Genomic DNA, 16,994 nt, shown 5'->3' on the forward strand with positions numbered 1-16,994 from the left:
AGCTTGAAAAGTATATGAATGGAAAGGGTTGGGTTTAAAATTTTATTATTACCATTTTTGTAATTATTTTAATTTAGTTTTGAGGATGGAACAGCTGAGATGGACCAATAGGTCCCATATTGTCCCAAAATATTATGTTATGTTAACTGGCTGCAGACAGTGAAAGGCAGGAGTTGATATGTTGTGGGTCACTCAGCTCCTTACCCTTAATTGATTTCCCATGACAGCTGCTAGTTTAACATCAGTGTTTGGATTTTGTATAATAGATGGGACACCCCCAACACATTTGGGTAATATTACCACAGATTGTTATCTGTTATGACATCAAGTTGATAACTAGGACTCACAATGGCAAAACTACTGTAATGCTTATTATATACGTTTATATATATAAAGTAAACAAAAATAGCTTTAAGTATATTAAATTATTGTGATTGAATTTCAGAAAATGTTTTGAAAAGTGACAGAAAGACATTTTTCAACAGTGAATAATAAAGTACGAGTTGGAAATGTCTTTGATGCATTTCCTAAAATGTGCATTTATTGACAAAATTGGGTGAATAACTCTTAATTGATTATGTATATCTATAAAAATATCCAAGAGCAATGTGAGAGGGGTATTTACACAATATCATAACCAAAGTACCATGTATTTCAAATTTACATTTGGCTGAACCTGAAATTAGCAATATTTAGAATGGTGTTTTTACAGCAATGTTTACTACAGACAAGTTGGAAACCAGAAATCTTAAAATAGATGGGTTAAACAGTGGTAGTATCTTTTTTAAAACAGAGGTAATTAATAAATGTGTGTATTATTTTTTCATTATACTTATTTTGTCTCTATATTAAACAAAACATCATGATAGTTTGAATTTAGTTAAAGTGCAATTTTCATTTAGTTCTATTTAATTTGCTCACATTTAGGAAGAAAACTGACTTTTCTAGTAATTTCAATTACATTTGATTTTTTTCATATTAGGCAATAAAAGTAAGCCTTCTGACAATAAGAAAGGAGTAGGGAAGCTTGTAGACAGACAGTCTGATCTCCGCAAATCTTCAAGAAGGAAGAAAGAAAAAGAAAACATTAAAGCTGAGGACACCAGTTCAACATGTTCCACCAATTTTACAGGAAGCCGTTCATCAGTTGCAAGCAGTGAATTTGGAATGTTTTGTAAACCAGCAACATCCAAAGAGGTAAGAGAATCCGCAGAATTTTATAATAGAAATTAAAATAAGAAAATGTTCTTTACTGGAGTGAATTATTTTTCAGGTTCTATGTGTTAAATATTATGTTGTCCTCACTGTAATATCTAAGTTTAAATAAAGAGAAAAAATGGTCATTTTGTTGACATGTACAGTTTACTTAGCAATTAATTTTACAACTACTAATAATGAGTTTTAATTATGCATATTAGATAGCTTGTGATATTCTTTAATCTGCCTTCTGGGCAGTGGCATGACTAGAGAACATCAGTCCCAATGCAATCATGTATATATATATATATGTGTGTGTTTAATATATATATACATTAACTAAATGAATCTTAAAGAAGCAAACACACTAACATAATTTCATAAACACAGAAATCGTACATCACACTCCATTTTCCAACTGTATACCAACGTTCAAGATGCATTCTCTAATCCCAAACATTGTAAAAAAGTAAAGAAATTAAAAGAAATTAGCACTACAAGGCCTACCAAAAGTATGGATTAAAACAATTCTTGAGGCCCCACACACCAAATGCTAACTCTCATTTCTAAATATTCATCACTTATTAATATATTTTAAGTTTTTAATGTAATAATACAAATATCTGCACTTCTTTAACATATAGAAAACACTCTAATGAGCATTATAAAATATAAAAGACTATAACAACTTTTAATACACAAGCACCACGACTGATATTTTTGAGCCACCTTTTGGGAGTTTTTTGAAAAAACAAATGTCACACTGGTGTGTAAATGTTTTTATTTTTATTATTGACATTCCTGTTTGGGCTCCAATTCCACAGCATTGGTTACATCAGCATAGTTACACCACTGCTTTAGTTACGGAACAAGTGAAAATGGAAACTTATCCACTGTGAAATGGGTGGATTAGATCTGAGTTACAGACAACTTACTTTATTATATTACCAATAAAAAGTGTTTTACACAGTTATCCTGTTTAATTCCCAAAACAGAAAAAAAAAGGCTTAAAGTAGATGTTAATAGTTTATCTTTTCAACAAGTTTTCAATTGCTGTACTCTCAGTTAAGTTTGACCATGACTGAAGTATAGCAGTCAAATTATTGTTACGAGAAAAACAACTCACTTGGAAAAATCTTGTGTCTTATTTTACTTTGACTTGTAGGACAATTTATTTCAATTATACAATGTAAATGAAAAACCAAACCTTTACAAAGCAAACCAAATGTATTCAGAATATGGTAGTTATTAGAAAAGTAATTTTAAAACTCATTTGGTACAGATCAGTAGACTTATTGCTTTTTTTTACAAAATCTTGTATGGTTTATTTGTATATAATTACTTCCTACTGATTGTAATTAACAAGAAACAAATTTAAAAAGTGCAAAAATAGATTCAAGGCGTTATGATAAAGATTACTTGAGTTTTTGTGTTATAGTTTTTAAACAATTTTAGCATTAGTCATGCTATTTTGTTGCAAAAAACAACTTAGTACTTTAATGAGGTTTTTAAGTCCTTTTCAATCACCAATAAAGTACCTTAAAATATTTTAGATATTTGAATAAGGTTAGAGCTCGTGCCTAAATCATTATTCCACATTATATATTGGACCAAGTTCTTAATGATTACATATATATGTTACAGATTCTCTTCCAATTTCCCCAAAGGTAAGAATCTGTGATGTAGAGGCCTAATGTTTTTTTTTTGATTGGCTGTACCTGCTGCTGCTGTGGACTGCAGTTTTGCCTATTGAAGGCTTATCAGCACAGCTTGGGCTGTCAAGTCAAAGAAATAGTTTTCAGAATGACCATTCTAGGCTGAGTACTAAAAGATGCTTGGCTGGTTCATGTGACAAGAAGTTAAAAACATTTAAAAAAAGAGAAATATGTTGATAAATAGAGAAACATAAATTCATGATAGTCATTTGTCCTCGTATTCGGTACTTTAAAGATATCAAGTAAAATTCTATTCATACATAATTTTACTTGCCACATTCATAATTTGGTGGTTTTATCTCAGCAGTTAATGTGCATTGTATACTTGAATGATAACCTTGTATTTTATGGTGGTTTTATCTCAGCAGTTAATGTGCATTATATGCTTGAATGATAACCTTGTATTTTATGGTGATTTTACCTCAGCTGTTAATGTGCATTATATGCTTGAATGATAACCTTGTATTTTATGGTGGTTTTACCTCAGTAGTTAATGGGCATTATATGCTTGAATGATAACCTTGTATTTTATGGTGGTTTTACCTCAGTAGTTAATGTGCATTATATGCTTGAATGATAACCTTGTATTTTATGGTGGTTTTACCTCAGTAGTTAATGTGCATTATATGCTTGAATGATAACCTTGTATTTTATGAAAATATATATAAAAGAGAAAGAAACAATTCAGAAGCTTGGTGATATTTGGTGTAACTTAACTACCTTTCTAAATCATAAGTTTTCTCAGATTTTAACATAAGTAGTAAAAATGTCATGTATTTATATTTTTAAGTGTTGATTGTTATTGATTTTTTTGCAATATATCTGTTACAGTCCCTGAATTCTATTGAAGTAGCAACATTTTCAAGCCAATTTCTAGAGGGTTGTCACCTATGTCGAGTAATTCTCCCAGACAAGTCAACAACTGTAATCAAGACACAGCCTGGTGAAACTATTGGCACAATGTTACGTAGATTGATTGAGAGGCGGGGATTGGGTTTCTCAGCTGCTGATGCATTCATTGTTGCTACAGGAAAGGTACAAGAAGAATCAAGTGATCTTATGAAATAAAAATACAATGATTTATCAATAACTAATTGTTGCTCAGTTTTCTCAGGAGTAAGCTACTTTTAACATCTGGTTTTCCTCACAAAAGCTGGGCTTTCTGTAATAATAGCCTTTGATTCTTGAAATATTTGTGATATTTTTTTACATAGTTTATGAATACTTGCTTTGAACTGCTTAGAAGGAAATAAATGATGTTTTTAATTGGTCCTGAACTTAATAGTATGAGATACTTTGTTGATGTATGACAAGTGAAATTTTGAGGTTTCCAGTATGATTGCAAGCTGAACGATATTCTTTTCACATTAAAACATTTATAACTAATTAAATTTTGAATTTCATATTGTTTTCTAAATCCATTTATTAGTGTTTTTTTATTCTTTACAATAGCACTTTCTTTATTCCAGCTCTCCTTTGTGAGGGTCTTTATCGTTACTTCTTTTTAGATTAAACCTGATTGGCTGTGGCCTCAATATGCCCTCAACGCAAAATCATATTCAATAGATTTTGATGTAAAATTTGTATACTTGATTTGTCTATAATAAATTGTGTTTGGTTATGCATGCTTTCTTAATTATTGGCTCTATGCCGACTGGCCATTTTATTACCCACTCAGCATAAATAATAAAATGTGTAGAACTGTGGAAATTAACTACTTCCTGATATAAATATTTTGAGACAAAAAGATTTATATACAGTTGTATGTATTGCCAGTTATTATATGTGTTTTTAGTTTTAATGGATTAAGTGATTTTTTTAAAGATGCTTTGGTAATAAATATTCGTTTTTTTTTGTTTTTTTTAGCCTTTCTTGAAAATCAAAATACATTCAGTAGGTATAATAACAAAAATTATAACTGTTGGTGGTTTCAGTCAATGGTCTTATCACTATCCTTTCATTCAGAGTAAGAATGGAAAATGACTGTTCTGACATACCACTTTTTTTGTGTGTTTTAGTAAAGGGGCTTCTCCAGTTAAAGAAAGAGGATGCAGTACATGTAATATGTTTGAAATTAGATTCAAGTGCCTAATAATCAACAGTCATAGTTGAACATTACTAAAGTTAAAAAGTCCATGAGGGATAGTGTGTGCATGTTCAGGATTTACTACAGTTATAATATCTTTCAACATTATTAAGGGAAGAAGGATTTGGAAACAGCTTTAGTGATTGAAAGAAATATTTTTACTTAAGAAAATGAAAATAGGAGTTGTGTAACACTGCAATTGGTAAAATGTTAATTACAAGTGCCAGCTATGAACATTAATGTGCTTTAACATGAAAATAAACTATTTTTAATAGAATTATTATTATTATGTGCTAGTTTGAATTTTATGTTTGTGGAATGGTAAAATTAATCTCTTATTTCAGTTTTAGCATTTTATCTGATCAGCATTTATGTGGATGTTGAAAATTTTAGAACAGTTATGCTGAGTATTTCTAGATTGTGACTTTCTTTAACTTTTTTTAAACTTTCTTATTCAGGCTGTTGACCAGAATGCAGATGTTGCAACTTTAGGATACCAAGAACTTCGCATGGAACAGCGAATCCTTTTCTGCTTGGATTTGCCTCAGAAGAAAGTCGTTGGAGTGAAGGCAAAACCTGGGAAGTCGTGTGGAGAAGTGTTGAAACCCATTTTGGAGAAGTACCACTATAATATAGAACATGTTGTCCTTCAACTGGTAATTTAACTTTCAAATGGTTTACTAGCATTAATAAGTATGACTAACGTAATTGTAAATAGTGATACTAGATATTAAGTGTAGTTTGAAAGCATAATCAATATGATTAAGACACAAAGCACATTTTGGTTTTGTGCATTCTAAATTTATATTTTATTTTTTTCTGTTTTACAGACAATTTTCTATAGTTCAGTGGTTCATAATATATGGGCCATGGAACACTTAATATGTGAACATTCTTCAGCCAGTTTGTGGAAAGGAAGTGACAGTATTGTAGATTCTATTGTGTTCCACTTAGATTAAAAAGAAATCGGATGGTCCACATTAAAAAGCATTTGAGAATTACTGCTCTGGTTTATTCTCACTAGAAATTTTTTTATAAAACTATGTTCAAATAATATTTTTTTAATATTTCTTTAGGCTCGAACTCAGAAACCTGTGACAAGCCTGATGCCAATCTCTATTTTAGATAATCAGCGAGTGTTGGTTCAAACTAAGGATGACTACAAAGGTGAGATATGTTAATAACTAATGTTGAGCTAACTTTCTTTTAAACTAGTAAAAACATTTCTAAACCTCTCATATTCCATGCCCATGCTTCTTTCTTCTAACTCATAACCATGCTTTATACTATTACACAACTTATTCCTTCTTGTATAAATTGTATTTTCCTACTGTCATAAACATATTCTCTTTCCTTAGGTTTCTAATTGAACATTGTGCTCATTCCTTCAAGCATAAATATTTCTTTTTTTATCCTTGTTTTGTAGAGTGGGTTCCTGAAAGCGGTAAGATAATTCCAATAGCTGTTCGGTTACAACAGCCAGTGAGTACTCCAGAACAAGAGGATGTTACTAAAAAAGCATTTGAAGAATTGTTAAACCAAAGCTCGCAACTTCAATTTGATGACTTGGGTGTAGTGGATTTAGAAAATCAAAGATCTGTGGAGAACAAAGTAAGCATTAGGGAGAGGGGATACATCTATTTTGTAATGTCTACTGTGTTTCATTTTATGGATTTTTATTACTTATAGAAAAATATGTATTAAAGAGTAACTTTTGAGTGATCTACATATGACCTGAATGATAGGTTTATATTAATTCAGCATGGTTTAGTAACTGTTGGTTAATATCCACTAGAGTATAGACCGACTCTCAAGTTTTAGTGCAATATGAAATGAGAAAACTTCACTCTTACTGCAGGTAAATTCTTTGCAAGCAACACTACAACTACAAAGTGGTTTTACTGAACCAAAGAAGTTGCCATCTGGCCTGGTTCGTCGCAACTCGTTTCATCTAGACCACGAAAGTCAGTCCAGTCTGAAAAACAAATCAAAGTTTAATTTTGGTAACCGAACTTCTTTACATGAAGCAATGGGCATAAGAGTTCAACTTCCTATGCTGGATCATCCTATTTCTAGTCAAGATGGAACAAAACTGGAACGGGATGGTTAGTTTTAGTTTGTTAACTGTTTTTATGTTTGCAATATTCTAGGCTTTAAAGGTTTCTTGGTAATTTTTAGATTAAATGATTTATAGAGAAATATTTGAAACTGATTATGTAAAAATAAGTATTTTGTTTGAGGATAACTTTGTACAGTCATTAAAGGGTCAGGAAAATGACATTCCGATACAGTACATTCATTACCTCGTCTCACATAAATAGCTATTCTCCTTCAAAAGAATTTGTTGCACATGCTACAAGCATTGAATCTCCCACATCTGGAATTGACTTATTCCAGTGCATCTCACATGCAAGTCATCATTCGACAACTCTCCACCAATAAGAGTGCGACATACTCTCTTAATGCATGTGGCTCCCTCTATTCAATTCAACTGAACTGGCACTTCTTGTTTGCCAGTATTCATGTTCTGACATTTAGTTTGACCTCTCTTCAAGTATTTTAATTTTTTCCTGTTTCTTTGTATTAATTTCTCTCAACAAGTTTACTCTTTTACTATACGTAAGTGATATTTGTAACTCGTTGAGTTATTCCGAAGTGGAATTGTTTTATACTTCTACAAAGTTATGGAACTTATTACTTCATTATGAATTCTACACTATCACTTTGGAGTTTATATATTCTATTCGCACCTTTATACTGGTTTCAGGTTGCGGCACTCCATGGGAAGATTTTCAACTTTATTTTGCTGGGAGATTGATCATCCAAGTAGCTGATATTTGTTGAGTCTTGCCTCAAGATTCAAGGATTGTGGCATGTGCAAGACATTTTTTTGCACATAGAAGACAGCACTGAACTAGAATAGCTATTTATGTGAGAGGAGCATACAGCACTTATCGGAAATACATTTTCAGTATAGAAGACTTACATAAAATCAAAAATGCTGTTTTGTGTTGAACTCTTAAGACAAAAAGTACAACCTGTATCTTTGGTAGATGTTTGTTTTTATGTTTTGTCAACACTTCAACCATTGGCTTTCTTCAGAATCATATTTAGACATAATATGTGAAATGTATTTCTGTGTTCTTATTGTATATACCGTGTCTTCCGAAGAAGATTAGCAATGAGCGAATTGTTGAAGAAAATAGAAAAACAATTTTCAGGATATGCAGATCTTGATTTTACTTTAACAGGAAAAATGCAGTTATTGTTTTTATGTTTTTAGACCTTTTTGAAGTGTGGAATAGAGCTGAGAGGGGTCGACTTGATGATCAACGAGGCACAGAGATCAATTTTGAACTACCAGATTTTCTCAAAGTAGAATCTAATTTATTAAGTAAAAAAAAGCGGCTTGGGCAAAGTCTTCCTGCAGAACAGGATCTGAGAGAAATTGTGAAATACAGAGGTAGAGACCATTCAAAGAAAGATAGAAGGTCACATTTACCTTTTGCAAAGCTTGAAAAAGATTTGGATATTTCACCGACCCTACACTTTTCTGATCACAGTTTCAGTGTTGATTCAATTTTTCCTACTTCCGAACAAGCTGAGGAATACTTTGGTGCCAGCTTGAGATGTAGGCCTCACTTAGGCTTTCCAGGTGACATGCAGGAAAGATTTTTTTGTGATTGGAGAATTCCTCCTACAACTAGACAACGTCCAGTTCCTCCTTTGCCAGGTATACCACTGGTCAAGCTCCCTCCTCGGCCTTCTTCCCATCCAATCCCACGTTTTCCACCATATCAACGACCTACTACCAGAAGTCTTCCACTCTGCATTGAAGAGTCAAGTTTTAGAGCTCCATCTATATCTCCAGCAACAGACATGGATGATCCCTTGTTCAAGGATAACATAGAGACATTAGACTTAGATTTGGATCTTGATGTAAATTTGAAAGCTCAGCAATCAAATGATGAATCCCTGAATCGGTTGAAGATGCCCCCTCCATCAGTCTTAACCAGTACTGCTATTCATTTAGACAAGACCAATTATTCACCAGTTAAAATAGCTATAAGTGACAGTAGTTCAGATAAAAAGTCTTTTTCCCCACCTCCTTGTCATCATTCACCCACCAGAAGATTATCCTGTGAACCACCCCCTCTTCCTCCTAAAGCTAAAACCCGAGGCCCTCCACCCCGCCCTCCTAGTCGTCAGTGTCCATCTTTGAATGCTCATTGTTGTCAAGGTTCAGAAGAGGAACTAACTGGAGAGGATGATTTCCGTATCCCTCTTGCCGCTACCACTCAGAGCATAGCCAATAGTAGGTCAGAGTTCAACAAACTGAAAAGCTGGACAAAAAGAGGACTTCAGCATGAAAAGGAAAACTCGTCAACTAAATGTAACATTAGCTTTGTATAATCCAGCTTTCTCTAGAAATAAATCTTATGGCAGTAGTTTTTTTATGATGTTGCCATATGTATGAAAATTGTATAGGTTGAAACTAGAACATGTTTTGTTGTTTCTCTTTAATGTGTGTGTTTGATAATCCTATACTTGTAAAGAAATGCAAATTTAGTGCAAGTGTTGTTGCTAATCCTTTTAGTTCATTGTGTTTTCATGGTGTAGAAATGTTTTGTTTTGAAAATTGTGTTAACTGGGCACAAAAATAAATCGTATCCCAACTCTTATTTATATAAGCATAAAATGTCTATTATAAAACAAGATAACATTTCTTTATATATATATATATATATATGTATTCAGGGATTTAAAGAACTTAGTTTTTAGAACTGAAACAATTAAAAGGTACATCCATAAGTTTTGTCTGAAGCTACTTGTTATTTTTTTGAGAATATTTTACCACAAGAACTGCATTTATTTTGCTTTGATTTCAACTACAGTTTACTTCCAAAACTTAATTCTTGTTGTATCAGTATGACTGACCTAGGTGCCAGTAATAGTCATGTAGGCCTCAGCCTTCAAGTTTTATTGACAAATAAGTAGAGAAATTAATTTCATCAGCAAATGTTAAGAAACTAGTCTAAATTTGTCAGATTAATCAGACTTACACACAAATATATATTACAATAATTGGTTCCATCAGGCTGCTCCAATTAGCCAGAGTCCTAAACTTAAATAGCTAATTATCTGTTATTTTATCTTTCTTTTTGATTGTACTCTTAATTGAAAACAAGGAAGTATGTAGGGAGTAAATAATTGAGAATACCGACATCGCCTTGCTGAATAGTTTACTGATTTCATCTTCATTTGATTGCAGGGGATCAGTGTTTACTTGAGAAATGTTTTCAGTACATTTGGTATTGGTTATGAGGTTGTGTAGTTCATCTGTACTCCTAATATTTATAGACAGCAGATAATGATACCATATGATCTTATTGTTATTTACCACTGAAATTTATGTAATTGTAAGCTATTCCAGTCAAAAAAGATTTTAATCATGACATCTGGACATTCATTGAGAGAGAGAAAAAAAGTAATAAAATATGTAGGCACTAAGATTAGTATATTTGTTACCTAGCTTTTTTTGCTAGCATAGTTGTACGTAGTTAAGCAGGATGGGCTGAAACTTGCAGGAGAGAATAGGTTAAAATATATTAAATTTTTCAATGTAATTTAAATACAGCACATTGTTGCTCTAGTTTTTCCATCAGTGATTTTTGAAAAAGGAATTGGAAGAGTATGAATGAAATATCTGCAGTACTGAATACAATAAGTGTTTGACATTAGGCTCAAGTACCTATTTCCTTTTTATTCTACTAGAACTGACCATGTAGTGTAGTTAAAATAATAATATCTGGCATGAAACGCTATCCTTGTCTATCATATGAAAGTGTACATACTGGAAATTTTTTAACTTATTTATTTTGTTCAACTTGTGACCTTTGCTCTACAGTTTAAAGATGGCCCAATTTTTATAGCCTTCTACATGAATAACAAGTTTGTGTAACGGAAAGTATTCTTGCTGGTCCTGTCGTTAATGCAATAACTGTGCTAGTCGGTTTTAGTTGAAAGTAACTTTTTGATTGATGTTTCTTCTGTTATTTACAATTAGATATCCTTCAAGTTGTTTGTTTCACTTATCTATTAAATTCCTTTCTTTATCTTGTTCAGTGTTTATGATTATTTGACAGCTGATCTCCTGAAACTAGTTTTTTTTTTCATACTTTAAACAAATGAACTTTACTCTGTTAATAAATTCTGTTTTGTAAATTAAGTTGTTTCTTCGTCTGAAGCTTGATTTTATCTTAGAAATTATTCGTAGGATTTTTACTAGTAATTCTAACATTTCTAATTTATAAATGTTATGACATATAAAGCCTGAGCTAGCAAGCTTGACAGTTATTGTTTATACAAATGATTTAAATGGCACCTAGACCACTGCTGTTGCTGTGTTTGTTGTATCCCTGTTGTCTTGATGAGCCTTGTTATTGGATGTGACAGGTGTAGTTTGGTTGACATATTTCTTCTTTTTTTTTCTATACTTTCAATTGTAAGCTCTTAGAATTGCTAATATTAAACCAGTAATTATAATTGTTATGGTGATGTGATATCACTTTGGTGTTTATACTTACAAAAGGTAACAAAAAAAATATTTTGTGGAGTAGAGAGAAAACTTATAAATTAAGAGCATATTGAAGGAATAAAATTGGACAGACTGACATACATACAGAATTTTCCTCTTATTTGGTAGCAAGAAGTCATAGGTAACCTGAAATGTAATCTAACAGGAATCTTTTGTAGCAAAAAAAGTAAAAACTACAGTGGAGTTATTCTAGAAAAAGAGTTCTTTGTTTTCCTTTGCACATCCACTTTTGGACTTTAAGAAGTAATTTAATTGAGGAGTGGAATGGTTAGATATTGGGTTGACCCTTAAAATCAAAGTTAAATTATGTTAATTCAACACTTGGGCAACGTTTTAAATGTTAATTTTACAGCCCAGAATTCTGTTAGTCAGTCCTAACTTGCACTACTTCTTATGCATTGTTTTTATTCATCCCAAACTAAGATGCTAATGCAAGCTGTTCACCACCATGAAAACATGTCTAAGATGGGGGCTCCTCAGTCAGAATATGGAATGTTCTGGAGTGGTTTTGTGCTGAAGGAGTTTGGGAGCCCCTGGTCTAAGAATATGTAATTAGATCATTCCCTATTACAAGGTACTACAGAAAAGTGCTACAATTCAGCTACCTGTTTTTCAAATGTTTAGATATTTAACTTTTTTGGACCACTTGTTAGCAGCTTAATATTCCATTGGTCTTAAAAGTTTCTAAATCAGATGTTTAATTTTTGATTTATATTAATACTATCATGATATCTTGAATCTTTAAGGTATTGTTCCTAACTCAGATGATTTACAAAATAGTTCAGTGCTAAATTTGTTTCATCGCTTTTAACGTGTTAGATGTGAAAATATTTAAATATCTTAACTAATTCCACATATTGTCGCCAGATAATTCCACAGATCTTTTTTTTTTTATGAGTTTATACTTTAGCCATAAGTATTCTTTGTTATGAAAAACTTTAATACTACAATCGTGTAGTTTAGTTTTGGCACCTTTGTTCTCTGTCATTTTGGAAGAATGTCATATTCCTGTACGTATATGTTTTTTTTTTTTTACCTCGTGTTCGATATTGCTAGATAATGTTTTATTGGAGGTTTTGTTAACCTCACTTCTACCATTGTCTTTGGCATTTTTACTTTATTTTCACATTTCTGTTTTGGAGAATGTAATATGTAAATATTGTGTGTGGTTCAAGAGTTGTACGTAGTAATTCCAGAATATTTCTTTCGTGAATATAATAATTGGTATTGGATAATTATTGATATTTTTATATAAACTTGTTAATATTCATATTTGTGTGAAATTAGAATTTCTGTATGAAAGCGAGTGCCAATTTGTAAGTCATAACAATCGTACAATAACATGAGTAAATGATGTGGCTAAAAAATGTTTCTTAACTTTGTCAGAAAAATATTGTACATTTGTAGTTGCTTGGGGTAATTTTTTGAATCTGGTGTATAACCTGAACATTTTCTATTTGTGAAGGTGGTGTTCGTGAACAATATTTATATTTGGGTTGGGAAGGAGCGGTAGAATTACGTCACAACACAATTCCAGTATTGGGTTTAATACATTGTATATTTATCTTCAGAATAAAGCTTTTTATTTTATACGCACATCGATCTTCGATTTATTTAATATATCTGACATTGTTTTCTTGGGAATATCAATTAATGAATCCGAAGCACCTCCGCTTATCCTAAAGAGCTATTAGTAGGTTTAAAATGGATACGTTGAATTTTCAGTTCGCTAACCAAGTTAATTTCTCATATTTTTGACCAAATAATTATTTGTTGAAATGCTTCTAATATAATAAAAAAAAACTAGAATTTAAATTAGTAAACTTGTTAATTTTTCTTATTTTTGTAACAACACATGAAAATAAAAAAAAACATGAAAGGTGGGTTGATGTATACTTACATATTTGATCAAGTCTTGGTCCGAAACGGTTGTACAGCATTGGTGGTTCTGTGGAAATGATTATGTAAAAAAAAATATCGCGGAGTGACATAGTTTAGCTACTTATTTTTATTCTGATATGTATTTACTTTCAAAGTTCTTAACTTTTTTAGCATGTATGTGCTTTAGAAAGAGTAAGAGATAGGTAATTACGCAAACATACGATTTTTCAAAGGACAATGCGAAAGAATGATACAAGTACCTATCTGCGCTTAGTAAGTTCTCATTGGTTTAAGGAGCTCTACAAAAAGTGACGTTGTTTTTCTGCGTCAGATGGCACTACAAACTAAAATTCAAAATTGTGTTGTTGTTTTTTTTCTCGCCCTTTTATTTTTAACCTGATATTGATATGACTTAATTGTATAAACAGGATTTTAAGCATTTGACAAGGCAGCTCGCATCATGCTCAGTTCATACAGGTTACAAAATTATTTTTCACGTTTATCAGATGTAGAAGTTTCCTTGCATTGACGCCTAACTGGTTGTGCGTTACACAATATTTTAATACAGTAACCAAGAGCGAGAAACTAATATCAATAAATCTGACTGTAACCATAACTAATATTGATAGATCTGACTGTAACTAATATCGATAGATCTGAATGTAACCGTAACTAATATCAATAAATCTGACTAACCATAACTAATATTGATAGATCTGACTGTAACCGTAACTAATATTGATAGATCTGACTGTAACCGTAATTAATATCGATAAATCTGATTGTAACCGTAACTAATATCGATAAATATGACTGTAACCGTAACTAATATCGATAAATCTGACTGTAGTCATAACTAATATCGATAGATCTGACTGTGGCCATAACTAATATCGATAGATCTGACTGTAACCATAACTAATATCGATAGATCTGACTAACTGTAACTAATATCAATAAATCTGACTGTAACCATAACTAATATCGATAGATCTGACTGTAACCGTAACTAATATCGATAAATCTGACTGTAACCATAACTAATATCGATAGATCTGACTGTGGCCATAACTAATATCGATAGATCTGACTGTAACCATAACTAATATCGATAGATCTGACTAACTGTAACTAATATCAATAAATCTGACTAACCATAACTAATATCGATAGATCTGACTGTAACCGTAACTAATATCGATAGATCTGACTGTAACCGTAACTAATATCGATAGATGTGACTGTAACCGTAACTAATATCGATAAATCAGACTGTAATCGTAACTAATATCGATAAATCTGACTGTAACCGTAACTAATATCGATAAATATGACCGTAACTAATATCGATAAATCTGACTGTAGTCATAACTAATATCGATAGATCTGACTGTAACCGTAACTAATATCGATAGATCTGACTGTAACCGTAATTAATATCGATAAATCTGATTGTAACCGTAACTAATATCGATAAATATGACTGTAACCGTAACTAATATCGATAAATCTGACTGTAGTCATAACTAATATCGATAGATCTGACTGTAACCGTAACTAATATCGATAAATCAGACTGTAATCGTAACTAATATCGATAGATCTGACTGTAACCGTAACTAATATCGATAAATCAGACTGTAATCGTAACTAATATCGATAAATCTGATTGTAACCGTCATGAGTGTTCCTAACGGGTAATGTTTAGAAGACATTTTTTTTTTTTCTATTGTTAGAAATAGTTCGATTCGTATATTAAAGTATATAAATATGGCAGTTTTTGTTGGGGTTTTTTACAGAATATTGGTCTTGGTCATTTTTTAAATTTTCGGATCATGGTTATTGATCTTCTAAAGTTAACCAAGTGTTTACTGAGTTACATTATTAGCAAGTTCTTAATAATAATTTCTCACGAATAAGCATAATACTTCTATTCGAGTGCTTACTTTGATCTTACTACAATCGAAAACACGGACTATAGATCAGTGGGTCGAAGTTAACGTCACGTTACCGAAACAACAACAAAAAAAAACGATAGCTTGTGCAAATAGCTATTGAGTAGTTTTGCGCGAGCATTCGAAAATAAAGCAAGTTTCCGTGATATCTACATGCTCACCTTAACAAATACCTAAACATTCCCAGTTTATCCCTGAAGATCCCCCTTTCGAAAGCGCTCGTGTTATAGTTTTTTTTTATTCATTTCTTAACATATCCAAGAGTCACTGAGATACTAGTTTAACACGTTATTCTTCCGACATTAATTAATACTGTTTTTTAACATTCAAATCATGTAGGGTGAGCTTGAAAAAAGTAAGTTATCAACATCGGTTGATTGTTTTTAAAGGAAGTTAATGGAGGGCTGCACGTAGTCTAGTTGTTAGCACTCCATGCTGAAGATCGAGAAGTCCAGGGTTTAAATTGTTATACTGCCGAAAGGCGCCCAGCACTTCGAGCTATAACCTCATAAAAGAAACCATTAAACCCGTTATTCTTTTTAAAGAATTAGACTAAGCCATTTTGGCGGCGGGTGCTTCGGATAGGCTGTCTGTCTTTCCTCTGATCAGTTCTTCAAAATTGAGTTCAAGAGTTTGTGACCTATTTGTTTATTCTAGTTGTCATCGTAAATTAATAAAAAAATATCCTGTTCTATTAATGTCCGTTTTGTTGCTTCAAAAATCGCATTCTGACCTATCATATCAACAAATGTTATTTTTTGATTCATGTTGCTTATTGGATATATTTAGATAAAATCTAAATTCTTAACCTTTGCAGAAGCTCAGAAAATCCATTCTATTATAGTAGAATCCCACAGTGGCTCAGAGATAAATCTGAGGGTTTATAATGCTAAAAATTGGGTTTAGAAACCCGCAATACAGTTGTTTTGGGTGTAAAAGGCCTTTAAGCTGGCGAAACATAATTACGATTAATTGTACTTGTTATAAGATATTAGTATCAGTTCTAGTATATTTTTAATACTACATTCTTTATTCAATCCTTAAGGGTTTTCGTACAAGGAAGGAATAAAGAATATGTTGTCAAAAATATACTAGGCCTAATACTAATGTCTTATGAGACGTATAATTAATAGAAATTAATATAAAAACACTTGCTATGGTGTGTGTGCATTTTCTGAGCTAGCGAAGCATGATTAGAATTAATTATACTTGCCATAAGTCATTGGTGTTAGGCTTATTTTAGTTATTTTTAATACTACCTTCTTTATTCAGTCCCATGAGATTTTTCACGAAGAAAAATAGTATTTTAATCACACTATGTCCGCCATTTCAAAGTATACTTAATAGTAATTTATTTAGTTGTCATCAGGTACTAGTATTAAGCCAATTATATTTTTAACACTGCATTCTATATCTAGTATCTTAGGGATTTTCAAGAATTAGAAGAGTACATTCATAATAGTATTCCATTCACACTATATTCGCCGTATCCACTGCCGACGACGCGTTTCACTCGATACAGAGCTCATCAGCCTATCTATGGCTTATATAAATATGTAACA

General features: G+C 31.8%; 1 protein-coding gene across 1 annotated transcript in view; it reads left to right on the top strand.

The window, feature by feature from the left end:
- LOC106466059 (regulator of G-protein signaling loco-like) overlaps positions 1-13,188 on the top strand; it is a 93,070-nt gene extending 79,882 nt beyond the window's left edge. The window contains exons 9-15 of the mRNA XM_013926301.2: positions 983-1,197; positions 3,744-3,947; positions 5,457-5,654; positions 6,075-6,165; positions 6,425-6,609; positions 6,857-7,103; positions 8,282-13,188. Of these exons, the coding sequence (XP_013781755.1) occupies positions 983-1,197; positions 3,744-3,947; positions 5,457-5,654; positions 6,075-6,165; positions 6,425-6,609; positions 6,857-7,103; positions 8,282-9,411 (2,270 nt within the window). The 3' untranslated portion in view covers positions 9,412-13,188. The remainder of the gene's footprint in view (positions 1-982; positions 1,198-3,743; positions 3,948-5,456; positions 5,655-6,074; positions 6,166-6,424; positions 6,610-6,856; positions 7,104-8,281) is intronic.
- The last annotated feature ends 3,806 nt before the right edge of the window (positions 13,189-16,994 follow it).

This window comes from Limulus polyphemus, unplaced genomic scaffold (assembly GCF_000517525.1).
Source record: "Limulus polyphemus unplaced genomic scaffold, Limulus_polyphemus-2.1.2 Scaffold2138, whole genome shotgun sequence".
Lineage (NCBI taxonomy): Eukaryota > Metazoa > Arthropoda > Merostomata > Xiphosura > Limulidae > Limulus > Limulus polyphemus.